The sequence below is a fragment of the Haliotis cracherodii genome, unplaced genomic scaffold, assembly GCF_022045235.1.
Source record: "Haliotis cracherodii isolate W230 unplaced genomic scaffold, xgHalCrac1.p SCAF_1, whole genome shotgun sequence".
NCBI lineage: Eukaryota > Metazoa > Mollusca > Gastropoda > Lepetellida > Haliotidae > Haliotis > Haliotis cracherodii.
The window spans coordinates 86057390-86084237 of record NW_027266264.1 but is presented as its reverse complement, the minus strand read 5'-3'; the positions used below and the strand labels follow the sequence as shown (position 1 = coordinate 86084237).

The window sequence follows — 26848 nt, the reverse complement described above, 5'->3', positions numbered from 1 at the left end:
TTAGAACTCCCAGATGGTAAGGGGGCGTCCATTTGATGTACGAGTGGGTACGAGAACTCCCAGATGATAAGGGGGCGTCCATTTGATGTACGAGTGGGTACGAGAACTTCCAGATGGTAAGGGGGCGTCCATTTGATGTATGGATGGATATTAGAACTCGTAGATGGTAAGGGGGCGTCCATTTGATGTACGAGTGGGTACGAGAACTCCCAGATGGTAAGGGGGCGTCCATTTGATGTACGAGTGGGTACGAGAACTCCCAGATGGTAAGGGGGCGTCCATTTGATGTACGAGTGGGTACGATAACTCCCAGATGGTAAGGGGGTGTCCATTTGATGTATGGATGGATATTAGAACTCGTAGATGGTAAGGGGGCGTCCATTTGATGTTTGTATGGATATTAGAACTCGTAGATGGTAAGGGGGCGTCCATTTGATGTATGGATGGATATTAGAACTCGTAGATGGTAAGGGGGCGTAAATTTGATGTACGAGTGGGTAACGACAACATGTAGTCAGTCACTTAAACCGATTCCACTTCATCTACGACGATAGCTTTCATCTTCTTAGTGATGACTCGTTTTAACGTCTTATCCTCGAAAACTCCCAGATGATATCTTTTTCGTCCTATCTGGGACAGGAATATTGGAAGCAGTTGAAAGCCCAGGGATAGGGTCATCAGGAACGGCTGAAGTCCAAGGAATACTGGAAGCAGTTGAAAGCCCAGGGATAGGGTCATCAGGAACGGCTGAAGTCCAAGGAATACTGGAAGCAGCTGAACGCCCAGGGATAGGGTCGTCAGGAACGGCTGAAGTCCAAGGAATATTGGAAGCAGCTGAATTCCCATGGTCAGGATCATCGGAAACAGCTAAAGTCCAAGGAGTATTGGCCCTATTGCAAGGCACAATCCCAGTACATCGAAATCCAGACATAATACTGTTTGGTGTAGCCGCCAAGCGCCATGCTTCACGGACAATCTCAGGAATGTTGTAAACGGTCATTGTTTGACCAGGGGGCACGGCTGGCCCAGTCGTCTAGGGCGCAGCGATTCGCTGTGCAGAGTTGCGTCCCTTGGGCACCCCAGGAACCTATGATTGTGGGTTCGAATCCCGGTTCGCCCCGATTATGTTTCTTGCTTTGTCAGCACCATATCCGTGCTCGTGGGTTTCACCGATCAATCACTTCGGGCTTTCCTCCCACATTAAGCTGACACGCCGTGACATAACTGGAACACTGTTAAAAGCGGCGTTAACTCACTCACTCATTGTTTGACCAGGAGTATTTAGCATCCAGGAATCGCACCATCTGCTTGTAGCCTTTTTAAACGGACTAAAGACGGCCCTGTCAAGCGGCTGCAGTTTATGGGACGTATGCTGAGGGAGTGAAAGAAGTAAAATGCCCATTTCTTTGCTGAGATCGAATGGAACGGTGAGAATCATTGCTGTCTTAACTTGGGTTGTCTTAACTTGGTTTAGAAGTCGTCTTCTTTCATTCACCCCGAACCACTGGCAATTCCCATACATCTAGGCGGTCCATCTCGTATAAAGTGTTGTTTGAAGATTTTTCTCCGGAAGCTTAGCATGGGAGGTATGCTGTTCCCACTTGCATTAATTGCTACAGCGCATGTAACCAATGTTCCCCTCTCTTGTGATGTCAGAGCGCCGACTTGCTTCTTTCCTTTCTCGGCAACAACGTGATTCGGACGCTGTACGGTTGTAATACCAGGTTCGCTCATGTTGTAGATGTTTTGTGGAGGAAAGTGGTAGTTCCAGCATCTTAGCAAGGTTGCCAAAGAATTCACCGACAGTTTCTTTGTTGAACGAAGTAGCTCGTGCTGGACTAGTGGCTTGTGGTTTTCTTATTGCTAGTGTGTTGTTACGCTTCATAAATGCTGCGAACCAGTCACTGCCCGCCATTTTGGTCTCATTCCAAACGTCTGGATATTTTACCCCATGCGCTACTGCACATTCAATTTCGGCTAATTTCTGAACATCTTTTGGGGTTAATCCGTAATATACATATGGGGTTAATCCGTAATATATATATATATCTATCTACTGCGCGCTTCGGGTGTTTGACTAGTTCCATTTCGTTTCCATTCGAAAATACCTTGTTGTGAGGTTTATATCCCATTTCTGGAGGTGGTTGATCTGGTTTACTCAGTTTAATTTTGTTGCAATGGCGCGCCAGAGTAACGCGACATAGATCGAAGTCACTAGCTACGCTCCTGACTGACTGCCCATAAGAAACAGCATTCGAAGCTTCAAATAACTTATCCAAGTTTTTGCCCCGTTCCATTTTTCTTCTCCTCTCACGAACTATATTGCTCACACTCACGAGTAAGTTCTGAGATCTTCCACACAAGACTCTATTAAGTGGTATTCCTGGCAAACATGGACGTCGTCACAGGTTGCAAGTGGCTCGATCTTTTTCAAGTAAAGCAGAGCACATTGAAGCACAGATAGAGGTTCCTCTAGATTCTCATACAACCAGATAATGTCCTTCAAAATGTAGGCAGACATCACTCCTAAATGGGATTTATTAGTCAATCCAGGCCATCATCATGCATACAGCAAAATATATGCACAGATTTAAGCATTTAGTACATATAAATGACGAGGGCAATTGTAACATCTAGTAAAACTGCATTGGGCGTATTGTTGCAATTGCCCCGAATGATGACGTCCATGTTTCATCTCGTCTCATAGATCTACTGCTTAGGGCAGTTACACAATTTCTACTTCAAAATATGGTGTTTCAATTTCAGTGGTTTAATCACACAACTATCCACATACGTCCAGTGAAAGAACCATTATGATCTTTTTTGATTTTTTTACATAAAATTAATTTTTTTGTTCACTGCTCTTTGCCTTGTGGCGACTGCTCCATCATGGCCAGATGTCCTTGGCGGGAAGGCTAAGGGAAGTAACTCTACATTACCTAACACTTGCTTTAGCTATTCTTCTGAGAGTAATGGCCCTTGTTACAAATGCCCCGCGTTACATTTGTCCCAGGGCCCACCGCCCCGCGTGGGTACTAGAACTCACAGATTGTAAGAATACGTGCATTTGATATATGAATGGGTACTAGAACTCGAAGATGGTAAGAGAACGGTCACTGGATGAATGGATGACTACTACTACTTAATGGTGTTCAGAGAACGTTCGTATCTTCTACGGGTGGTGGTAGGAACGGTCTGTTCTAGTATGCTTCTAGAGAACGGTCATTTAACTTGTTAAAACCTAATCATTTTTTATTATGCCCCCAATATAGAGTTGTAGACTTGATGTTAGTCTGTAGTGCTATAGTTGTAATATTGCTCATTAATACTAGTAATACTAGTAACTATCTTGATATGGCAGTGATGTTGCTGAAGACAGTCTGTCGTTATTCTAGCTGTAGCTTTGCAATTCTCATGCAAAAACGCAACAACTGGTACCAGTACGACTTGTTAGAAGAGGGAGTGAGTGAGTGAGTGAGTGAGTACGGAGTTATGCCGTCTTCAGGCGCAATATCGGGGGACACTAGACATGGGCTTCACACATTGTCCCCATGTGGGGAATCAAACCTGGGCCTTCGGCGTTACAAACGAATCCTCAACCTTGCGACTCTTTCTGTCCAAGTGTCATCTCGAGGACAGCGTCCCCGGACCGTGTAAGAATGGACGTATGGGACTGTTCACACTACTTCACCAATTAAAGCGTTACTATTTGTCTTAAAATAATCATTTCGTGCTTTTCTTTCGTTCAGAGGACATATTCCTGCCGCCATTTGTGACGTGTGGAGGAACGCAGAAACTGATGACGTTATACCACCTTTGGTTCAGCAGTGGCGGGACGAAGTCCGTGCTCCATTCGGACTCCATGGACAACATCAACTGCCTCATGGACGGCACCAAAGATTTTATTTTCATTGACAAAGTGAGTGAGTGAGTTGAACGTCGTTATGTACATTATATTAGTTATATCACTTCGCAGCGCAAGGCGGGAGGAAAGTCTGATTTTGGTTTTGTTTGTTGTTTAAAGCCGCACCCAGCAATATTCCAACTAAATGACCGTGGCCTGTAAATAATCAAGTGCATCGAACTATGCAGTTGGGATACGATGACATGCACCAACCAAGTGCAACGAGCCTGACCACCAGATCCCGTTAGTCGCGTCTTGCGGCCAACATGGGTTGCCGAAGACCTATTCTACCCCGAATCTTCACATTGGGAGGAATGTGTTTTGACTTCGGTGAAACTTTCGAGCACGGTATGGTGTACGGCGATCATCGTTCAATAGAAGTGTTTCTTTTCGCTCTACGGGACGTCCCGTTAGAAACGTCAACCATTGTCCGCTGTTTGAGTCACTTCCACATTTCCGATTTGCTATAAATATACTGAACCGCAAACAAGTCAGTATCTCGTGTGTCGGTCATGTGCATTGATGACTGCTGTGCAACGTCGATACATGGAATGGAAGAGGCGGTCGATGAAGGCCATAGGCACTTAAGCCCGCACTCTGAGGAACGCCTGACGCAGTTCAGCTGCAGTTGTCGGCACGTCCGGTCGGACGTCATTCAGCCATCTTTGAATCTCGTCCCATAGGTGCCCAGTGGGATTTAAATCGGGACTGAGGGCAGGCCACTGCATGGTTCTGATGCCATTCTGCTGGAGGAAGTCTCATATTGCTCTCGCAGTGTACACGGGCGTTATCATGCTGAAACTCGTGGTTACGGCGACGGGCCAAATGAGGTATGGCGTGTGGTCTCAAGATTTGATCGATGTACCAACTTGCTGTGACACCAATGCCTCTCCCTGGACCGATGTTCTGAAAGACCACAGGGCCGACCGCCTGGGAAAGACGAATTCCACCCCACACCATAATGTTCGGACCGCCCTACGAGTTTCTCTCAACAACACAAGCATCCGAATAACGTTCCCCACGGCGTCGCCTGACTCTCTCTCTCTGCCTCTGCCGATGAGATACAGTAACGGCTCTCGTCTGAGAAGAGCCACTGCTGGTGGCGCCAATGCCGGTGCTGTGTTGCTCACTGAAGACGGTCCCGGCGATGACGTGGTGTCAGAATGGGTCCTCGGAGTGGCCTGTGACAGTGGAGGTGTCTGCTCGTCGACGCACGGTGTCCGCACTAATGTATCGCGTGTGTCAGCAAGGTGTGTCGAGCAGTTTCCGCAGCAGTAACAAAGCTGTTACCGTTGCTGGAGCCTGTACGTGGACTTGAAATGCTTTGGCTACTTGCCGGGCGGTTTGTCCAGCTTGCAATTCATCCAAGGGCTTGGTGTCGCTGATTTCTTGTCAATCTTGGCATGTGGTAGCAATTCAAAAACGAATGAATGTTATCCGATCTGAGTGGATTTTTATAGGGCAAGAAATGGGAGAACGCATGTGCATTTCAATTTGCACGGAACTCACTTGCATCGGGTTGCCATGACCGTTGCCGTGATGAGTTTGGGCGATCGGTTTTATTGTCATCTGCTTTGTATTTTGTTCATCAAATTTCATTTTTCAAACAAGGTAATGTTAAATTTAGAAAACTTTGAAGAAAACTACCCAGATATGACAACTTTTCATGCAATGTTACTTGGGGTGACGTTTCTTTTGCGGTTCAGTATATTTATAAAATCTATATGACAATCTCTTCCTTAACCAATAGCTGAACTTCGTCTAAAGATAACAACAGATCCAATAACAAAAAGACAGTACCGGTTTTTGAAAACAAGATGGCAGCAGTTTCTTGTTTTCGTTCTGGATTCCTTTTTGTAAATTCACTTTTGATGAATAGTGGTTGCTGTGTCTTGGCTTGTGGTGTTGCATCTTACCCCGACGATGGGGATCATTGCTCACACAGTTTTACTGATTTGCCTAGACCAGTGCTTACGTGGTATTGATGAACTGTTGCTGACTGCGGCGGAACAACTTGCCCACTCATTGTTTCTTTCTTAAGAGGAGTGAGTTAGTTGGGTTTGAGGCCGCTTTACTTTTGTGAAACTAACGACCACGTGTATGGTGCTGACAGACCTTGAAACATAATCGGGATTCGAACCCACAATCATAGATTGTTTTCGTGCCCTAAGGGACGCAACTCGACCCAGCGAATTGCGGCGCCGAAGACGACTTGACAACCCGTTCACCCTTATTTCTTAACAACAGAGGTTTCATATTTCTGATTCAGACATTTGGATTGACCACACATTGTTTTACTTTTATACAGAGATATATGCCACAAATAGAAGCTTCCGGGTTCAACGATGAACGAGGCTTTAGCACAGTGGACGTGGACCGAGTCGACCTTGACACGTTTCCTGAGTTCAAATCCATTCCCTGGCTCAGGGCTCAGATGAAAAAAGGAGATTGTCTCTTTATACCAACCAAGTAAGTAACGATATCGTGCACAAAAATGGAAAATCATTGTACATACCTCGAGATAAATCCCGCGTAACATTGTACAATTGTCACGTGAAACAGTGTGCTGCACGTACTGCAGTCGTCGTGCTATTCTGATTGAATAGGGAATGTGTCCAGGGAATATTGCCACGTGGTTATTAATATAGCATTTCGAAAAGAACTTACACACGCTTATTGTGTTGTGACATATTTTGTTATGGTGAGATAGTTAAATGCTTGGAGAAGTTGTTTCCCCCAGGGACAGACACAGCTGGGTAGTCCTGTTGAGCGCGCGAATGCTTCACGCATGCTTCGGGTCCATGTTCCACGCACTGAAATCATTCGTTAGTTTAGAAGAGGTGGGTGGGCGGGTGGGGTGGCTGTGTTGTTGTATGTGTGTGTGTGTGTGTGTGTGTGTGTGTGTGTGGAGGTGTTGGGGCACGCTCATAGCTCAATCCTTATAGCCGTTGCACGTATCTTGTAATGATGAAGTCACTGACACTCCCTCCCTCTGTGTTTCAGCTGGTATCATCAGGTTCACTCACACCAAGGCCGGAATCTGGCTTCTAACGTTTGGTTCGAACACCCTCTGTGGTTCAACACCACCGACTGTGAGAGGACAACCCAACTCCCCCTTAGTGAGGTTCCACCAATAACCCCACAGAACTTCCTCAGGTGAGGTCAGGCCCAGGGGCAGGTCAAGAACCACGTAAAGCGTGTGTCTGTGTCTGAGTGTGTCTGTGTCTATGTCTGTGTCTGAGTGTGTCTGTGATTATGTTTGTGTCTGAGTGTGTCTGTGTCTATGTCCGTGTCTGAGTGTGTCTGTGTCTTAGCCTGAGTCTGATTCTGTGTCTGCATGTGAGCCTCTGTCTTTGAGGTCAGGCCCGGGATCATCTTATGAACCACGTAAAGAGTCTATGTCTGAGTGTGTGTCTGTGGCTGCGTCTAAGTCTATGTCTGAGAGTTTGTCTGTGTCTATGTGTGTCTGTCTGAGTCTGTGTTTGTGAATGTGTCTGTCTGAGTCTGAGTCTGTGTGTGTCTGTCTTTGTCTCAGTGTAAGTCTGTATATGTATCTGTGTCTGTCTGACTGACTGTGTGAGTGTCAGTGTGAGTCTATGTCTTTGTCTGTGTCTTATTGTGTGTGTCTGTGTCTAATTGTGTGTGTCTGTGTCTAATTGTGTGTGTCTGTGTCTGTGCCTGAGTCTGTGTCTGTATCTGTGTCTTTGTCTGCACACAGTGTTAGTTTTCTGTATTTCCCTCTTCAGACTTAACCTGTTTTCGGAACTGGAAGGAAAGGACCGAATCTACCAGGACAATTTGCACTACATGGTGAAGGACGTACAGTATACCAAGCAGGTGCGTGTCCTCCTTCCCTCTTGTACCAGTGTATGTTCTATACCTTTTAAGCACAGTAGTGGTCCTCTTGATGGCAAGTATTCTGGGGGTATCATTTTTCTTGTGGAACTTTAAATCAGGTAAATGGCCCAACATTACATTATATGTTAGGAACAGAAACGCGATGTTTGTTGGGCATACTATATAATTTTATATTATATAAACTGACGTTTGAGCGACATTAAAGCTAAAACATGTTGAACATGTGAAAACATATTTTATGAGAGTGTCGTTTTAGCATCATGTTTTAGTATTAAGAAGAAACAGGAGGTCAAACTGAGACCATTCACATTGTCATTGTTAAAACACATGTGTAACAACAGACTCGTAAGTCACTGCAAAGTCACAAATCACCGGTTGAACATTGACTATGTCCACCTCGTGAATCAATGCAGGCCACAACACGTCCCCGCAACGACGACGTCAAACGCATGATGACGTTAACGGAAATCCGTCGAAATTAAGGTACGCATTAAGGTACGCCGCGGAGTCAGCATTTTGTGTCTGACTTTGGTTTCCATGTTAAACTGCGGCATTGTATCTTAACAACGTTAATCTGGACTAGTACAAGCACGCACGCACGCACGCACGCATGCACGCAATTCTCACTAAAAGTTCAACAATTTTGAACTCTATGTTAAACCCCATTTCGCCTCACCTGACCTAATGTGTTTCAGGTGTACGACTACTTCAACACTGACGGCGACGACCATGTCACCTGGGAGGAACTGTACCAGGCCGACGTGGACGACTTCTTCACCAGGTTTAAGGACATGTTAAGGGACAACGCCGAGACGATCATGAGCGGCTACCCCTACGACCTCATCGACGGAGAGAACCAGGATCAAAGCCAGGCCAAGGAAGAACTTTGACACCTGTACATTTACAACAATGAACATGTACTCCTTGACTTCAGTTGTCTTACAGATGGTAACTGTGAAATGCATTGTATTATAACGGGTTTCATATCAGTGAATAGCTGTTTCCTAAAGGTATATATGTTGACATGATCAGGTTGTTAAATTATCCTTCACAGATAATAGCTTTTGCTGTTTCTACAAGTCTTCACATATTTGTTAAAAAAACCATGTATGTTGATTATTATTGATTTTGATTATTTATATGAGGCATCACAATCTACCCAGCAAATGCTGACAGCCAAAGACAAGATATTGACCTTGACCTCAGGAAGAAATGGTTACCACACTATATAATATATGTTACATTTTAATATGTGTGTGTGAAATCCTACAGGGAGTTTGGCAATATCATATTTTGTCATTTCTTAATTTAAGGGCTTGCTACCATGGCTTTGTTTTAAATAATTTTCCACTGTCATGTTTCTAGAGTTTGAATAATTATTTGGAGAAATAAACTCATGGACGTATCATTACTTTTCATTTAAGGATGTTTATTTATAGATTGACTGGATGGACTAAACAGTCACGGATTCATAAAAAGGCAACTAAATCGGAAATATCTTTATTAACAAACGGTTTATTCTACAACATACAGACAAATGGTGTTGTGACACACACAGATGTGTTAATCGCCTGCTGCTGGACGCTGACACTAGGTGGCGACTGAGGACATCTCTCTAAGCGCGACGTCTGTGTCCCTGCCGCGCCCCCTCCGTAGTCGGGAGAAGCCGTACCCTGGGAACCTGTCCCGCCGCTGCCAGCTCCTCCTGTCAGGGGAAGACACAATGTTAGATGTAATATAGCATGGTAAATACTGCAGGTTTAATACAGGCTTTTATGTCACATTTACACGAAGCTATTCAGCATCACCCAAAGGCAGGAATACGAGACCACGTCTTATCGGTAGTAGATCACAAAGTATACTCTGTTACTAGAAATTGTGGACGACGACAGACAAGACGACACAATGTGCCCTGTTAACGGAAGCAGTAGATGGCAACTCTGTGTGCCCTGTTAACGGAAGCAGTAGATGGCAACTCTGTGTGCCCTGTTAACGGAAGCAGTAGATGGCAACTCTGTGTGCCCTGTTAACGGAAGCAGTAGATGGCAACTCTGTGTGCCCTGTTAACGGAAGCAGTAGACGGCAACTCTGTGTGCCCTGTTAAGCAGTAGATGGCAAGGGCGACACAGTGTTACCTCTTACCGGAAGTAGTAGACGACAACACAGCGTTCCCTCTTACCGGAAGTGGTAGATGAAGACAACACAGGGTACACTCTTACCGGAAGTAGTAAACAACGACAGAGTGCGCCCTGTTAACGGAAGTAGTAGACGGCGACACAGTGTGGCCTGCTAACCGAAGTAGTAGACGGCGACACAGTGTTCCTTCTTACCGGAAATAGTAGACGACGACGACGACTCAGTGTACCCTTTTTCCAGAAGTAGTAGACGACGACACAGTGTACAGTGTACTCTCTTACCGGAAGAAGTACACAACCTACCTCTTACCGGAAGTAGTAGACGACGGCAGCCAGGACTCCTACACCGACGAGCGCTCCTATGATGGTGGGCAGCCATCTTGTGGGGAAAGAGATAGGATCACTGACAACAGGACCTCCTGAAAACAGAGTTGTCATTATCATGCATGGGTAACAGACATTAACATGTGGCAGATTAAACGCATTCTTGAAAATGGAAACAAACCAGCTGACCAAACCATCTCGAGATTACACACAATCAGTAGTATCTTTGATGTTCTATTTCCAACAGTGGAATGGTCGTGAATATGGGATCTTTATGCTAGGCACTCTTCCACCTTTAGAAATGGTGTATCCGGGGCGACAAGGGTAAGAAGGAGGAGCTCCACCCTACCCATTCGCTTGTACCTGTGTTAGTGGGTGTCAGGATTTCAGTCTGGTTACAACTATGTTGTCTGCACATGTCCAGACAGTCGTCCACGTGGTCCCGGGGCTGGGTGGAGCAGGCGGCCATACACAGCTTGTCTCCCTCACAGAGAGGAGCCACACCTGGACAAACATGAACACAGATTGAACACACACACATGCACACACATGACAATGCGCCCCCTCACACAGAGATGCCACACCTGGGCAGACAGGAATCAAAGATTGAACACATACACATACATACAAACACATACACACACACACACATACACACAAGCACGCACGCACGCACGCACCCACGCACTCACCTTGGGCAGACGGTGTTTCACATATTGCACCTAACATAAGTCACTGATAGTGGTTCGTCATCCCTGCTTGTTAAATGTGAATGTTCCTGAAAGTTGAATGTGGATGTCTTTGCAAATTTAATTTGGACGTTCCTGCAGGCTGAATGTGGACGTTCTTGGGGGGTGAATGTGGACGTTCTTGCGAGGTGAATGTGGAATCCACTGGAGGTTGAATGTGGATGTAACTGCAGGTTGAATGTGGACGTACTTGGAGGTTGAATGTGGATGTAACTGCAGGTTGAATGTGGGTATTACTGCAGGTTGAATGTGGAATCCCCTGGAGGTTGAATGTGGATGTAACTGCAGGTTGAATGGGGACGCCCTTGGAGGTTGAATGTGAATTCCCCTGGAAGTTGAATGTGGGTGTTACTGCAGGTTGAATGTGGACGTACTTGGAGGTTGAATGTGGAATCTCCTGGAGGTTGAATGTGGATTCCGTGGGTGTAACTGCAGGTTGAATGTGGGTGTTACTGCAGGTTGGATGTGGAATCCCCTGGAGGTTGAATGTGGATGTAACTGCAGGTTGAATGTGGACACACTTGGAGGTTGAATGTGGATTCCCCTGGAGGTTGAATGTGGGTGTTACTGCAGGTTGAATGTGGACACACTGGAAGGTTGAATGTGGAATCCCCTGGGGTTGAATGTGGATTCCATGGGTGTTACTGCAGGTTGAATGTGGGTGTTACTGCAGGTTGAATGTGGAATCCCCTGGAGGTTGAATGTGGATTCCATGGAGGTTGAATGTGGGTGATTACTATGTTTACACGCGGTATCTATGGGTTCGTTTGTTGAATGAGTGATTGTAATTGGCCCTTAAGTAGCGTGTGTGAATCAGTTGACACACTTCATTAGAACACTACCTGCCAGTATATTAAATGTTCCTGCTATCCCTGCCACTGTAGGGAGAAACTATATGTACATGCACGCATCAGGGTAATTACTAGGTGTAGCAACCGTCACGGCGTGTTATTTAAACATGGAGAACAATGGACATGTTTTCCTCTTGCAAACCTTCTCTTGCTGTGAAGAGGTAACAGATAACGTCGTGTTGATGTTGCAAGGGTGTGAATGTTGTAGTGACAACGTTTGGTTGTTGTAGCGACGTGTGGTTGTGGTGGCGTGTGGTTGTTGTAGTGGCGTGTGGTTTGAGAGACCTGGAGAGAGTTTACCTGGCAGCGTCAGAAGAGTGAAGAAGACGACCAGCTCCATCCTCGCTACACAGGGCCTCTAAAGGTCAAAACCTAGACTAAAACACACAAAACGATAGTTCTGAATTTTTACACAATACAACATCCACTTTTTCCTCCCACAATATTTGCACAATATCCTTACACTCTATATCCCTCTGTAAAGTTACAGACCGCCTCTGTGATCTGCAGGAAGAGCGTCCGCCCAGGGAGCGGAAGGTCCGGGGTTCGATCCCCGGCCGCATCATACCTAAAGACGTTAAAAGGTTGTACTTGTTGTTACCCTGTATTAATGGGCTAAAACAAGGACCTGTCGGCTCAGAGTCAGTATACTGTGTCTGAGTGGGGTATTCATGTTAAACTGCGGCATGGTATCTCAGTGGGCTAGCACTATAAATCGGCATCAGTCTGGACTAGTACATGCAGACACACACACACACACACACACACAGACACAGACACGTGCATGCTATATAAGTGCAATAAACTTGGACGCGACGTTAAACCCGATTTCACATCACCTGTATAGTTACACTGCAGGTATGCGCTGACTACTGTAGGTATGCGCTGACTACGATAGGTATGCGCTGACTACTGTAGGTATGCGCTTACTGTAGGTATGCGCTGACTACGTTAGGTATGCGCTGACAACTGTAGGTATGCGCTGACTACAGTAGGTATGCCCTAACTATGTTATGGTAGTTACACTATATCTGTAAACTAACACGCTGAACCATGCGGCAATTATCTAGTATTCCTGGTCTGATTCAGTGCAGATCAGGCTAAATGAAGCCTGCACCTAAGACAACAAACAAATACAACGCTACACGTGCAACCTACCTGGGCGTACCTGCACCCCTTCATACAGTTACGTACACTGCTACACCTCACCTGTGATTCCCTGCGTCCTACGTCTTCCCACGCAGGTCGAGAGCCATTACCCCCGTGGCCTCCAGACACACCTGATCCTGCATTACTTGGCGCTTGTCACGGCGAATCTGTCCTGTGCCTCAACACCAGCCCCAGCCATGGTGATGTTTGTCCACTACATCAGTACTTGGTGCCAGGGTTTCAGCTACGACCTTCGTGACCTTTGTGTTAGACGGCCGTCACCCTGTCTTCATAAGCAGGTAGCAGGTGGCCCGCGAAGATCCGGGTAGGAAAAGGTCTTCAGCAACCCATTCTTGCCGTAAGAGGCGACTATGCTTGTCGTAAGAGGCGGCCGGGCTTGCTGACTTGGTTGATGTATACCATTGTATCTCAATTGTTAGTCACAGGACTGCTGAGTGCGGCGTTAAAACAAACAAAAGGTATCTATGTAGGCGGCCATCTCTTTGAAACGTGTAACTATCTTATATGTTATCATGATCCACGTGACCTGTCGGAAATGGTGAAGAAACCGTTCAAGCGGTGGCGGCCTGTCTCGGGAGTTATCTCCCCGCTGTAACAAGTCGTTACCTTGGGAGGTCGCTCAACTGATAAAATATTGGTATTCTTGTTTTATTTCGCTTACTCACACATCCATGAATACGCCTCACGTAACTGTGTCACTGTGACCGTCCCAAGGTGAAGGTCACTGTCCTAGCTCCGAGCGTACAGCCTCGTCCCTGCCGAGACTGAACGAGGACTGCAGAACACTGACACTGAACTTCATCGATGTAAGAACAATCCTGATAGACAGACCGAACATTTATTGTGCGTAATTACATCCAAAGTTTCACCTTTAAAGGAACATGTCACATTTTGGCAAGTTTACAACTAGATTTTTAAAACAGTGAGTTTCCATTCATACTAATACATTTATTTGCTTTTGCAAGTCACCAGCTGTGCTTCAGAACATGATTATATAATTTGCCAATAAAAAGAAATGTTCAACAACATGTAGATGCAATTGAATAACGTTTGCACAACCGTGCTTGTGCTAATTCATGTATGAATAATGAAAATAGAAACGGACTCAATATACACCCTTTGCACAGACCAAAGTTGCGTTCAAACATATTAGACATTACACCTGTTAGAACGTTTTCATATATAGTACAAACTAAGTTCAACTTCTGCAATGAACTCTATTAACTAAGTAAATTCGTTACTTATTGTGGGGTGTGTCACTTCAAGGTGGATTGAATCACAGTTGGCGTACTGCCAACACTGTAGATAGCTGTATTGACTCGTCATCCTTGTTTGACGGCTACGAGTCAGTGCATTGTAAATATACATTAGGGGGCCTTCGCCTGTACAGACAATCTTGGAGGAGTTGATAATATACGTCGATAATAAAAGGCTAAGGAATCGTAATCGGTTTTTTTAAGATTGTGCAAGGGTAGAAGGGTGATTCTTGTTTTGGTGCGGGCAAGAAGGGTGGGCTTCATTGGTATGTGAGAATTAGGGGATAAATCGGGTGGATTGGCTCAAGTTCAGCATGACTTATATCTGGGTGGAATACGGGTAGCAGGACTTTGCTCGCGTTGCTGGGAAATACGGTAGTGTACATATGGTGGCGATGTCACAGTTCACCAGTACATGAATCAATGATACTCTCAAACGAAACGAGTGAGTGAGTGAGTGAGTTGGGTTTAACGCCGCTTTTAACAGTATTCCAGTTATATCACGGCGTGTCAGCTTAATGTGGGAGGAAAGCCCCAAGTGATGCAGGTCTCAGACGTTTACCACTTCGGTGAAACCCACGAGCACGGGTATGGTGCTGACAAACCTAGAAACATAATCGGGGCGAACCGGGATTCGAACCCACAATCATAGGTTTCAGGCGTGCCCAAGGGACGCAACTCTGCACAGCGAATCGCGGCGCCTTAGACGACTGGGCCACCCGTGCCCCCTCAAACGAAACGATACGCGATACACACTTACCTGTATCGATTAATATTTTAATCCCGAATCGTTTCACATATGGACCTATTCATTCATATTTCATTTATTAAATTAGAAGGTGTGCATCTGAGGTATTTCGCGGGGTTCATTATTGCATTATAAAATATAAGAGTACTTATGTTGCCACTCCAGTTTTATCTGAAATTAATTATTGATTAAAATGATACATTTTTATTTCAAATATGGGACCAGGAATTCAGGTTGTTTCAAGCCCTTTTAATGGTATGTATGCCCTAAGAAATATATAAAATTACACAAAATTGACACGAAAATTGAACAAAGTATCGCGATACGTATCGTATAGTGGACAAAGTATCGCGACGCGTATCGTATCGGGAGAAAGTCGTATCGTGACAACCCTCACACATGAGTAGTGGGGTCTGTTTAACATGGGTGTGGCACTAAGGGGAGGAGGGCTCTCTTCAGCATAGGAATGGCCGTTTGAAAGCAATGGTTCTGTCGGTATCGACATATGGACTTCTTTCATTGAATGAGAAATTAATTAACTAGATGTGCATGTTGTCGTATCTAGGATTTCAGCTAATTACTAACCACATCAATATGGAGAATGTTTCTGAGAGGCATTGAATATATTCACAGAATAGTATAATAAGTTAAAAAGAAGCCATATTACAAATCCAAAGAAGTCTTCCGCTCACTGATTCCCACTAATACAGTAAACCCACATATATTGACTCTTTACTGACTCTCTATTGATCCCACGTGTCCATTCCTAATATCATAGGACCAAATTACTTGGAGAGTGTGTCATTGACACGGCCAGATAATGCTTGACCAGGGCGGGCCCTGGGCAGTAGCAATAGAGGCCTGGTAAAAGCAAGTTTATCTCGTGGCACATTCAGACATCGGGCGAGGTGACGCATTACTGCATTAATCAAACCTCGCCAATTTTATACCCGAGTCAAGGTTGATGATGTCCTCCTTCATGGAGTACTGTTTGCTTAGGCAATATCGTCCTATTTGGCCGTATGTAGAGAGTTTACTGGCATTGTCCGCACAAAGGGAGTGTTGCCTGCGTCTCTCTATAGATCGCTTTTATACCTCCTCAGTGTCTCCACGGGTAGTTCAAGGAGGTGCAAAGCTCTTCAGGTATACAGGTTGCATTCTGACGACTTTCACAACGTGTTCTTGACTTTAACGACTGAAGTGATTAGTTCACTGGGGATAATGTTTATAACCGGAGTAACGCGGGGATATTGTTTATAACCCATGTAACAAAGGAATACTGTTTATAACCCTAGTAACAAGGGAATACTGTTTATTACCCACGCCACAAGGGGATACTGTTTATAACATAAGTAACACGGGGATGTTGTTTATTACCCAAGTAACAAGGAAATACTGTTTATTACCCAAGTATCAAGCGGATACTGTTTATAGCCCAAGTAACACGGGAATAATGTTTATTATCCAAGTAACAAGGGAATACAATGTTTATAACCCAAGTAACACATGTGTTCTACCAAGTAACACAGGAAATACTGTATATAACCTAAGTAACAAGGTAATACTGTTTATAACCCAAGTAACACGGGAATATTGGTTATAACTCAAGTAACACATGGATATTGTATATAACCCAAGTAACAAGGGAGTACTGTTTATAACCCAAGTAACACGGGGATATTGTATATAACCCAAGTAACACGGGGATATTGTATATAACCCAAGTAACAAGGGAGTACTGTTTATAACCCAAGTAACACGGGAATACTGTTTATAACCCAAGTAACACGGGAATACTGTTTATAACCCAAGTAACAAGGGGATATTGTTTATAACCCAAGTAACACGGGGATATTGTTTATAACTCAAGTAACAAGGGAGCACTGTTTATAGCCCAAGTAACAAGGGAATACTGTTTATAACCCAAGTAACACGGGGATATTGTTTATAACTCAAGTAACACATAGATATTGTTTATAACTCAAGTAACAAGGAGAATACAGTTTTTATAACCCAAGTAACACGGGAATAATGTTTATAACTCAAGTAACACGGGGATATTGTTTATAACTCAAGTAACAAGGAGAATACAGTGTTTATAACTCAAGTAGCAAGGGAATACTGTTTATAACCCAAGTAACACGGGGATATTGTTTATAACTCAAGTAACACATAGATATTGTTTATAACTCAAGTAACAAGGAGAATACAGTTTTTATAACCCAAGTAACACGGGAATACTGTTTATAACCCAAGTAACACGGGGATATTGTTTATAACTCAAGTAACAAGGAGAATACAGTGTTTATAACCCAAGTAACACATGGACATTGTTTATAACCCAAATGACAAGAGAATACTCTTTTCTACCAAGTAACACAGGAAATACTGTATAGAACTCAAGTAACAAGGGAACACTGTTTATAACCCAAGTAACACGGGAATACTGTTTATAACCCAAGTAACACGGGAATACTGTTTAATACCCAAGTAACACGGGGATATTGTTTATAACTCACGTAACACATGGATATTGTTTATAACTCAAGAAACAAGGGAATACTGTTTAAAACCCAAGTAACAAGGGAATACTGTTTATAACCCAAGTAACACGGGGATATTGTTTATAACTCAAGTAACACATGGATATTGTTTATAACTCAAGAAACAAGGGAATACTGTTTATAACCCAAGTAACACGGGAATATTGGTTATAACCCAAATATCACGGGGATGTTGTTTATAACTCAAGTAACACATGGATATTGTTTATAACTCAAGAAACAAGGGAATACTGTTTATAACCCAAGTAACAAGGGAATACTGTTTATAACCCAAGTAACACGGGAATACTGTTTATAACCCAAGTAACAAGGGAATAGTGTTTAATACCCAAGTAACACGGGGATATTGTTTATAACTCAAGTAACACATGGATATTGTTATAACTCAAGTAACAAGGAGAATACAGTGTTTATAACCCAAGTAACAAGGGAATACTGTTTATAACCCAAGTAACACGGGGATATTGTTTATAACTCAAGTAACACGGGGATACTGTTTATAACCAAAGTAGCAAGGGAATACTGCTTATACCCAAGTGACACAGGGATATTGTTTATACCCCAAATAACAAGGGAATACTGGTTATAACTCAAGCTACAAGGGAATAGTGTTTGTAGTGAACGAGGTTCACATTTGGTTCCGAATTACACGCTGAGCCACATTCGCACGAACGCGTTGTCAAGCTCGAGGTGTCTAAACATAAACAACGCATTAATCGGCCCCACGTACAAACGAAGGGCTCGGATATTTTCTTTAGTGTACCCCGTCTCCCCGCGCGAGACGACTCACGACTATTCATAACGGCTGTAGATAAACAACACACAATGCATGACCCTGCTGGAATATACAAACGATCATAAAGCGTTCAGAAGAGATCTATTTACATTCTAATATAGATGACGTATTGAGCTGTGCGAGAGCTGAGAAATCCGTCATATTATGTGACAGTCTTCTGTGACAGCGGGAACGTTATAGGTGATAAATGAATTCGCTTGAAAGGGATTGTAACACGGAATAGTGACAGTGCCGATCACCAACTGTAAATATCCTCGGCCATCTTTCTGAGTAGACAACTTAGTAAAGTGTACCGTGGAATAGGACAGTTGGATTTATCTCCGTGGAGGATCTACTGTGGTATTGGGGACATTGGAGAGCGCCATGGGTTTCGCTAACGCTTCAGGGTGGGCCAAACTGGCCCTGTTTGTTCTGATCCTGGGGGCAGTGCTGGACATCGCGGGCTATGCTACCACAAGCTGGGTGGTGTACCAGTCTAGTGATGGGGCGACTAAAGTCAACCTCGGCCTGTGGACTATCACCGCGTGTCAGTCTTCTGTCTGTCAAACAGCCGCCGTGACGGACGCCTATGTGAACAGTTAGTATTTTCACTTTATAGTTGTGTTGTGTTGTGTTGTGTTCTGTTGATGTAGTGAGTGCATGAGCTTGGCAAAACGAACATATTTCTTGAACGTTTTTCTTTACTTATAAACTGCAGAATCTCTGCACTTTTCACAGCAGACGTAATTCAAAATTATCGGTGTTAGTTTTTAAAGAAATAAATAAGTGCATGCGCAGTAGTGTGCATGGATTTCTGGCCCATCACTTGATCGTCTGGTTTGTTTACATGCCATGGCCGAAGTACTGCAGTGCGGCGTCAGGCAACAAAGACATACTTTTTTATGCCAATTGTGTGAGTGACGGGTGGTATCGGTATGGCGGACATGCTTGCCCTTTTGTTATCACGATTCACGCTAGTTTCAGATTAATGTCTACGCTAATGTTTGTGAGTTTCATAAAAGTTGTGAACCCGCATCCCCATAAGTTTTCCTCCCACATGCCACGGCCCGGGCTCATACGAAAATATGCTTGGCCAAAAACACAGACAACTATATGACGCCTGTCTGATTATGTGAGGTCTTTGTCATCCAAGCATATGTATATTTTTGTGCGAGTGCCGGGTTCTACCTGTAGGGCAGGACATGCTTACCCTTTCTGCGAACACCTGGTGTCATCACTGATTTTCAGTGATCGATTCGTGTACTTTTCACCGTGTACTTTAAACCGTGGCCCGTTATGTTCTGGCTTTGGCGTTTTACATATATTTGGTTGACGCCGTTTGTAACAGTATTTAAGTTATGTCGCGGTATGTCATGATTAGGATAGCCTGAAGTGATGCAGGTCTTACATGTTTACCACTTACGTGAAATCCACGGGTTTGGTTCTGATAAACCTAGAAACAGGACTAATGTAGGACTCGAACCCACAGTCATATGTTTCTTGTAAGCAACTCTGCCACGAGACGCCTTATACGACTGTACCACCCGTTACCCCCGACATACATGGTATATCACCGGAGTGTGTGTTGGGTTTAACGCCGTATGTAAGTTATATCACGATGTGTTAGCTAGAAGTGTCTGAGATGTTAGGGGCGGTGGGGTAGCCTAGTTGGTAAAGCGTTCGCTCGTCACGCCATTCCATTCCCCACATGGGTACAATGTGTGAAGTCCATTTCTGGTGTCCCCAGCCGTGATATTGCTTGAATATTGCTACAAGCGACGTAAAACCATACTCACTCTTAGAAGTTAACCACTTTGGTGGAAGCCACGGACCCGGTGGGTAGCCTAGTGGTTTAACCATCCGCTTGTCATCGAGGTTCGATTCCCATTCACGTACCCCAGCCGTGATATAGCTGGAATATTGCTACAGGCAGTGTAGAACCTTTCCAGGTTATCGACAAGTGAAGATCCGGGTCTTCAGCAACCCATGCTTGTCATTAGATTCGACTAATGGGATCAGGTGGTCAGGCTCGCTGGGTTGGTTGATGCATGTCATCGTATCCCTTTTGCGTGGATCGATGCACATGATGTCAATCACTGGATTGTCAGGTCCAGACTCGATTGTTTACAGACAGCCATCATATAGCTGGAATATTGCTGAGTGCGGCGTTAAACAAACACCCCATGGTCGTCACTAGACACACAATATCCAATGCCAGCCAATGTCTTACTGAGAGCTGCATGTTCTATTTCAGCGTTATTCAACGTGATGCGGATAATGGAGACTATCGGCCTCATCATCGCCGTTTTCCTATGCTTCTTCGTCGCCGTCTACGTGTTCATCGACTCCATGAAGACGTCTACAATCGTGAGGACGGCCATGGTCCTCTGCTTCCTGGCAGGTAATATGATACACAGAAAGCGGTACTTCAAGGAACTAATGTTTCTGTTGACCTAAGTATTTCATCGTTTCATAACCATATTCATTTCCTTAACCAGCAAATCAGTTTTTGTTAACACAGTGTTCAAATGCAGGCACCATATTGTATGTCTTTCAAGATTCTGGTTCAGTGAACACGGGCGCATCGTGCATGTTCCAGCATCCTTTCTAATTTACGGGGGCGGTCGGGTAGCCTTGTGATTAAAGCGTTCGCTCGTCACGCCGAAGACCCGGGTTCGAATCCCGACATGGGTACAATGTGTGAAGCCCATTTCTGGTGTCACCCGCCGTGATATTGCTGGAATATTGCTAAAAGCGGCGTAAAACCAAACTCACTCACTCACTTACTCTAATTTACGTTAACATGTGGTTTTGCGTATATTGCTCAAAACAAGTAAAGGAACATCCAAACGTGTCATGAAGAACAGACAAAAACATCACACCAAACATGTGTGGACCCAAAACACAGCCAAAATCAGGAGGTATACATTTAATCCCTTCAATTCTAAAGGAGGAATTTACACTGGCAAACCGTCCAACAGAGAAATGTGCTCCATGCGCGGTCACTTTGTCACAAACTAACGCTTGTTTAGGTTCAGGCCTGATTCAATACCGGGAATGACCGCCTTTGTCAGCAACACCACCCTGACATCTGCTGCCCATAGAACTGACAAGCACGGAAGTGATATACAATTAACAATTGTATTTCAAGATTATGTAGGTTTACAGATCTATACAAATTACTGCAAAGTAATTTACTGGCATGTCACAATACAGAGGCAGTATAAAATTCAATTGCCGTACAATTACAATGGCAGTATACAGTATAATATCACTGGTAATAATATTCACCTAGCAGCAACAGTAGCCAGACTTCAAATTAGGCCCTGGTCTTGGTGTAATGTGAGATGCAAAAGGCATGCTTCGTCCCCCTTTATATATTCGAAATACCTTCTGGTAGTTTCTATACAGTGCCGGATAAGTCTAGCTGTTCCAGAACATTCTAGATTACTCTTGTCTCCAAAAGCATAATTCTACATGTAGAAGCTTCCACATCACTGCTTCCATTAAATAGTATTACATTCCTGACAACTTACCATTGTCAAAACACATTGCTATGAACCATTAGAACATTGTTTAGCAATACATTACACTGCCATATAACAATATGGACACTAGGTCTGCGGAATATGCAGGCCCCTGCATAACGGGAACGTGCATGTGTCTGAGACAGTCAGTGACAACACAAGCGCGATGTGGCCTGGCATTACTGTCCTGAAGGGTTGAAACTTGGCCGATCACAAGAGGCAACACAAAAGGTTCATGAAACTCGCCACGACACCGGACACCATTCAGAGTCCCTGCAGTATGGTACAGAGGAGTTCTATGATGCCAACTGGTCACTCCCCATCACGGATTCTCCACCAAAAGGAAGATTTACCCTTATGCTTGCATCAGTAAATCCCCCACCAGGACGACACCACACCCTTCTCCTGCCATCACTGAACTGGAGTCAGAATCTGGACCTTCCGTATCCTGTCATCACTGAACTGGAGTCAGAATCTGGACCTTCCGTATCCTGCCATCACTGAACTGGAGTCAGAATCTGGACCTTCCGTATCCTGCCATCATTGAACTGGAGTCAGAATCTGGACCTTCCGTATCCTGCCATCACTGAACTGCAGTCAGAATCTGGACCTTCCGTATCCTGCCATCACTGAACTGGAGTCAGAATCTGGACCTTCCGTATCCTGCCATCATTGAACTGGAGTCAGAATCTGGACCTTCCGTATCCTGCCATCACTGAATGGAGTCAGAATCTGGACCTTCCGTATCCTGCCATCATTGAACTGGAGTCAGAATCTGGACCTTCCGTATCCTGCCATCATTGAACTGGAGTCAGAATCTGAACTTTCCGTATCCTGCCATCATTGAACTGGAGTCAGAATCTGAACTCGTCTGTAACCAACTGTCCTGCCCATTGTAGTATGTTCCACCGCAGATGGTCTGTGAACTGGTCGTGTAGGTGGTCGACTTCTCAGGTTCGATGGTCTGAAACGATTCCTTTAGTCTTGTCACTATCCACGGTGTTATTCGCAGTCCTTATTCTTAACCTGAGGGTGTAGTATGTATGTGTAGACATGTTATTGGGAGGTCTGCCAGAACGTCCAGAATGGGGACGCCATGCAGTCTGCCAGTGGCTGTAAACAGGTGTCAAAGGGCGTGAATGATATACATAAGTGGATACATGCATCTCCAGCTCTCCAGACGTAAGATATATCATCCTGAATCCGAGCAATAGCCCGTCCTCTTCCAAAGTCAATCAGATGTCTCCTCTGTGGCATGAATGTTCAGCATGATTTGACATTCTTATAGGGAGAGCATGCATAGGACACTCTTATAGGGAGAGCATGCATAGGACATTCTTATAGGGAGAACATTCATAGGACATTCTTATAGGGAGAGAATGCATGGGACATTCTTATAGGGAGAGCATGCATAGGACATTCTTATAGGGAGAGCATGCATGGGACATTCTGGGGAGAGCATGCATGGGACATTCTGGGAAGAGCATGCATAGGACATTCTTATAGGGAGTCCATGCATGGGACATTCTTATAGGAAGAGCATGCATGGGACATTCTTATAGGGAGAGCATGCATATGACACTCTTATAGGGAGAGCATGCATGGGACATTCGAGGAAGAGCTTGCATAGGACATTCTTATAGGGAGAGCATGCATGGGACATTCTGGGGAGAGCATGCATGGGACATTCTGGGGAGAGCATGCATGGGACATTCTGGGAAGAGCATGCATAGGACATTCTTATAGGAAGAGCATGCATAGGACATTCTTATAGGGGGTCCATGCATGGGACATTCTTATAGGGAGAGCATGCATGGGACATTCTGGGGAGAGTCATGCATGGGACATTCTGGGGAGAGCATGTATGGGACATTCTGGGAAGAGCATGCATAGGACATTCTTATAGGAAGAGCATGCATAGGACATTCTTATAGGGAGTCCATGCATGGGACATCCTTATAGGAAGAGCATGCATGGGACATTCTGGGGAGAGCATGCATATGACACTCTTATAGGGAGAGCATGCATGGGACATTCGAGGAAGAGCATGCATAGGACACTCTTATAGGGAGAGCATGCATTGGACATTCTGGGGAGAGCATGCATAGGACATTCTTATAGGGAGAGCATTCAGGGGATATTCTAGGAAGAGCATGCATAGGACATTCTTATAGGGAGAGCATGCATAGGACATTCTTATAGGGAGAGCATGCATAGGACATTCTTATAGGGAGAGCATGCATGGGACATTCTGGGGAGAGCATGCATGGGACATTCTTATAGGGAGAGCATGCATAGGACATTCTTATAGGGAGAGCATGCATGGGACATTCTTATAGGGAGAGCATGCATGGACATTATTATAGGGAGAGCATGCATAGGACATTCTAGGAAGAGCATGCATGGGCATTCACAGCAGCATGAACACTATCACCAGCTGGCCATGACGTCTCTGTACGTCTTCGTTACTGATGGATGAAAAGGTTGCGTTCAAGTGACACTGATTTTGCTCTTTGTTTCCGATTCCAACAGATCAGCATGGACTGTAAATGCCCCTCCACCGACAGCCCCCCCCCCCCCCCCCCCCTCCAACAGATCAGCATGGACTGTAAATGCCCCTCCACCGACAGCCCCCCCCCCCCCCCCCCCCCTCCAACAGATCAGCATGGACTGTAAATGCCCCTCCACCGACAGCCCCCCCCCCCCCTCCAACAGATCAGCATGGACTGTAAATGCCCCTCCACCGACAGCCCCCCCCCCCCCCTCCAACAGATCAGCATGGACTGTAAATGCCCCTCCACCGACAGCCCCCCCCCCCCCTCCAACAGATCAGCATGGACTGTAAATGCCCCTCCACCGACAAGCAAGGAACGCTTTTCTTTGTTCATGCTTGCTACGTAAATAAATATTTTACAGGCTTAGCTCAGGATTTACTTATATACAAGTACTGATATTTAAACAACCTTCAACATTTAAATCCATATCGACCATAATCAACCCTCAAGCTGTCTTAGTTTCGGGAGTATTCTGGTTAAAAAAGAAACAGTGACGTCCTGTGTACAAATCTTATGTCCCCACAGCGTAATGACAGTTACATCGCACCTCTGATTCACTCTGTGGTGTAGCGATGTTCCTGCCGTTGTCTGATATCTCCGGACGTTGGTGGTTAAAATGGGATTCGAAATCACTACCACTAAACCATACGGCTATAACTGTTCTTTACGCCACTGCACTACCCATTCCCCTAATCGACGATCATGGTCTCACTGATGATAATTATTGTTTTGATGACGATGGTGATGATGATGAGTGCCTATTGTTTCACGCCGTTGTCAGCAACGTTTTGAACGCGTTGCGTTTTGAATCTATCAATACCCCAGCAACGGGTTTAACACGTTGTACGTGTAATGTGAGGGAATCGATCCTGGGCATCAGTCGGCAAAGTGACCACCTTAGGCTCTAGGCTACCCTACCGCACCTATTGATGATGTTTGCGATGACACTGATGATGGCGGTTGGTTATCATGATGATGATGATGATTGATGATGATGATGATGATGATGATGATTGATGATGATGATGATGATGATGATGATGATGATGATGATGATGATGATGATGTTAGCGGGGATACTGGTGATGATTCCTAGCTGTTTTATCCTACTTTCAGGTATAATAATCTTCATCGGGATGTGCCTGTGCCTCGCCTATGTACCCTTCCCGTACGTTGTCTCCTTCTCCATGGGCCTCACCGTCCTCGGCTACCTCCTCATCCTCATCGCAGGCGCCCTGCTCATCCCCGACTCCTGTGAACCCAGGGACTACGACTGAAGGGGCAGCGCGATCGTGCCGTGACCAGTAGACGTCTCTGGATATTTGTACAGTGCTATATATTACTCGACAACTGCACCAATGCTTTAGAAACATTGATGGATTTGAGAATGTGTCGGGAATGTCGTGCGAATCAGCTCCGAGTGTTACGGGGTATATTAAGACGATTCGGCGTTATCCGCACTTGCAACAAACTTCGGATATAATGAACTGATGGAAAGGGATCCTGCGATTTCGTCTCGAATTCGAATTAAAAACACGTTTATATTTCTTGACCTTGACATAAGCACGTGGAGTACGCTTAACGTACATCTTGCTCCGTGTTGTGTCATTTAGCCAGAGTGGATGTTTGTTCCTTTGCCACCATGTGGTCACTACTGGGGTGGTGGCCCAGTTTGCAGAGTTGCGTCCCTTGGATATGCCAGAAACCTATGATCCTGGGATCGAATCACGGTTTCCCCCGATTATATTCATATGTTTGTCAGCACCATACAGGTGTCCCTTGTCGAAACTGTGCATCACTGGCTTTTCCCCCACATCAAGCTGACGCGCCGGGATATAACTGAAATACTGTTCTAGTCGGCCTTAAACCCACTCACTCACTCACTTACTCATCACATGTATGTAACTTAGTGAGCACGGTGGACTGAGTAAATCGGGATGACTTAGTAAGTACTACCCTAGACCACTGTTAAGGCAGCTGTTTCTGTTAGGGAACACGGGCGTAAGCCTTTCTTATCTTAAATTGATGTAAAAAAACACAACTTATAGGCATGTTTCATAATAGGATAATGTAAATATTTTCGAGCCGACAATTCTTGACGGACATAGATGTTGTCACTCGGTAAATCCCAACTGTCACGTGTTCATATCACGTGAATCTTATGTAACGGAATAAGCCGAGTGGATTGAAGTAGGACGTCTTCACATGACACGGGCTATGATGTCACATGACACGGGCTATGATGTCACGTGACACGGAAAATGATGTCATATTTTCATGAAAGTGTGGAAATTGAAAAATTGTGGTAATTAATGAGTTGAACGGCAATACCAATCAACAGTGAATCCCTAGCACGGACGGACAAACAATGTCGGTACACAAGCTTCTCGGAACGTTCCGCCATTGTTTCTCAATCTGTTAAACAAGGCTTC

The 26848-nt window shown here is 44.8% G+C and overlaps 3 protein-coding genes across 4 annotated transcripts in view; 2 read left to right on the top strand and 1 right to left on the bottom strand.

Annotated features, from left to right (window-relative positions):
* Positions 1-9132, top strand: part of LOC139458219 (uncharacterized) — a 28933-nt gene extending 19801 nt beyond the window's left edge. The window contains exons 10-14 of the mRNA XM_071239565.1: positions 3750-3919; positions 6213-6373; positions 6908-7060; positions 7651-7741; positions 8458-9132. Coding sequence (XP_071095666.1) covers positions 3750-3919; positions 6213-6373; positions 6908-7060; positions 7651-7741; positions 8458-8652 — 770 coding nt within the window. The 3' untranslated portion in view covers positions 8653-9132. The remainder of the gene's footprint in view (positions 1-3749; positions 3920-6212; positions 6374-6907; positions 7061-7650; positions 7742-8457) is intronic.
* Positions 9133-9298: 166 nt separating this feature from the next.
* LOC139470269 (uncharacterized) lies at positions 9299-13013 on the bottom strand. 2 transcript variants are annotated; one of them, XM_071252619.1, is made up of 5 exons: positions 12980-13013; positions 12122-12198; positions 10585-10725; positions 10208-10316; positions 9299-9467 (listed from the first exon to the last, which is right to left on the bottom strand). In XM_071252619.1, exons 2-5 carry the CDS (start codon positions 12159-12161, stop codon positions 9353-9355), a joined length of 405 nt encoding a protein of 134 aa, XP_071108720.1. In that variant the 5' UTR covers positions 12162-12198; positions 12980-13013; the 3' UTR covers positions 9299-9352. The 2 variants fall into 2 exon arrangements, 1 of the variants encoding a protein (XP_071108720.1); XR_011653767.1 differs by lacking the exons at positions 10585-10725; positions 12122-12198; positions 12980-13013 and having other exon boundaries at positions 9411-9467; positions 10201-10356.
* Positions 13014-18418: 5405 nt separating this feature from the next.
* Positions 18419-26293, top strand: LOC139470260 (uncharacterized). The gene is made up of 3 exons (XM_071252609.1): positions 18419-18932; positions 20589-20735; positions 25533-26293. The coding sequence occupies exons 1-3, from the start codon at positions 18719-18721 to the stop codon at positions 25691-25693; spliced, it is 522 nt and encodes a 173-aa protein (XP_071108710.1). The 5' UTR covers positions 18419-18718; the 3' UTR covers positions 25694-26293.
* The last annotated feature ends 555 nt before the right edge of the window (positions 26294-26848 follow it).

Excerpts from the sequence above, each read along its gene's own strand:
- LOC139470260 (XM_071252609.1), top strand. The coding sequence starts at position 18,719 with ATGGGTTTCGCTAACGCTTCAGGGTGGGCCAAACTGGCCCTGTTTGTT. Across the intron at positions 18,933-20,588 it reads GACGGACGCCTATGTGAACA|CGTTATTCAACGTGATGCGG; the intron begins GTTAGTATTTTC and ends GTTCTATTTCAG. Across the intron at positions 20,736-25,532 it reads GGTCCTCTGCTTCCTGGCAG|GTATAATAATCTTCATCGGG; the intron begins GTAATATGATAC and ends TCCTACTTTCAG.
- LOC139470269 (XM_071252619.1), bottom strand. The coding sequence starts at position 12,161 with ATGGAGCTGGTCGTCTTCTTCACTCTTCTGACGCTGCCAG. Across the intron at positions 10,726-12,121 it reads CACTCTTCTGACGCTGCCAG|GTGTGGCTCCTCTCTGTGAG; the intron begins GTAAACTCTCTC and ends ATGTTTGTCCAG. Across the intron at positions 9,468-10,207 it reads GCCGTCGTCTACTACTTCCG|GAGGAGCTGGCAGCGGCGGG; the intron begins GTAAGAGGTAGG and ends TTCCCCTGACAG.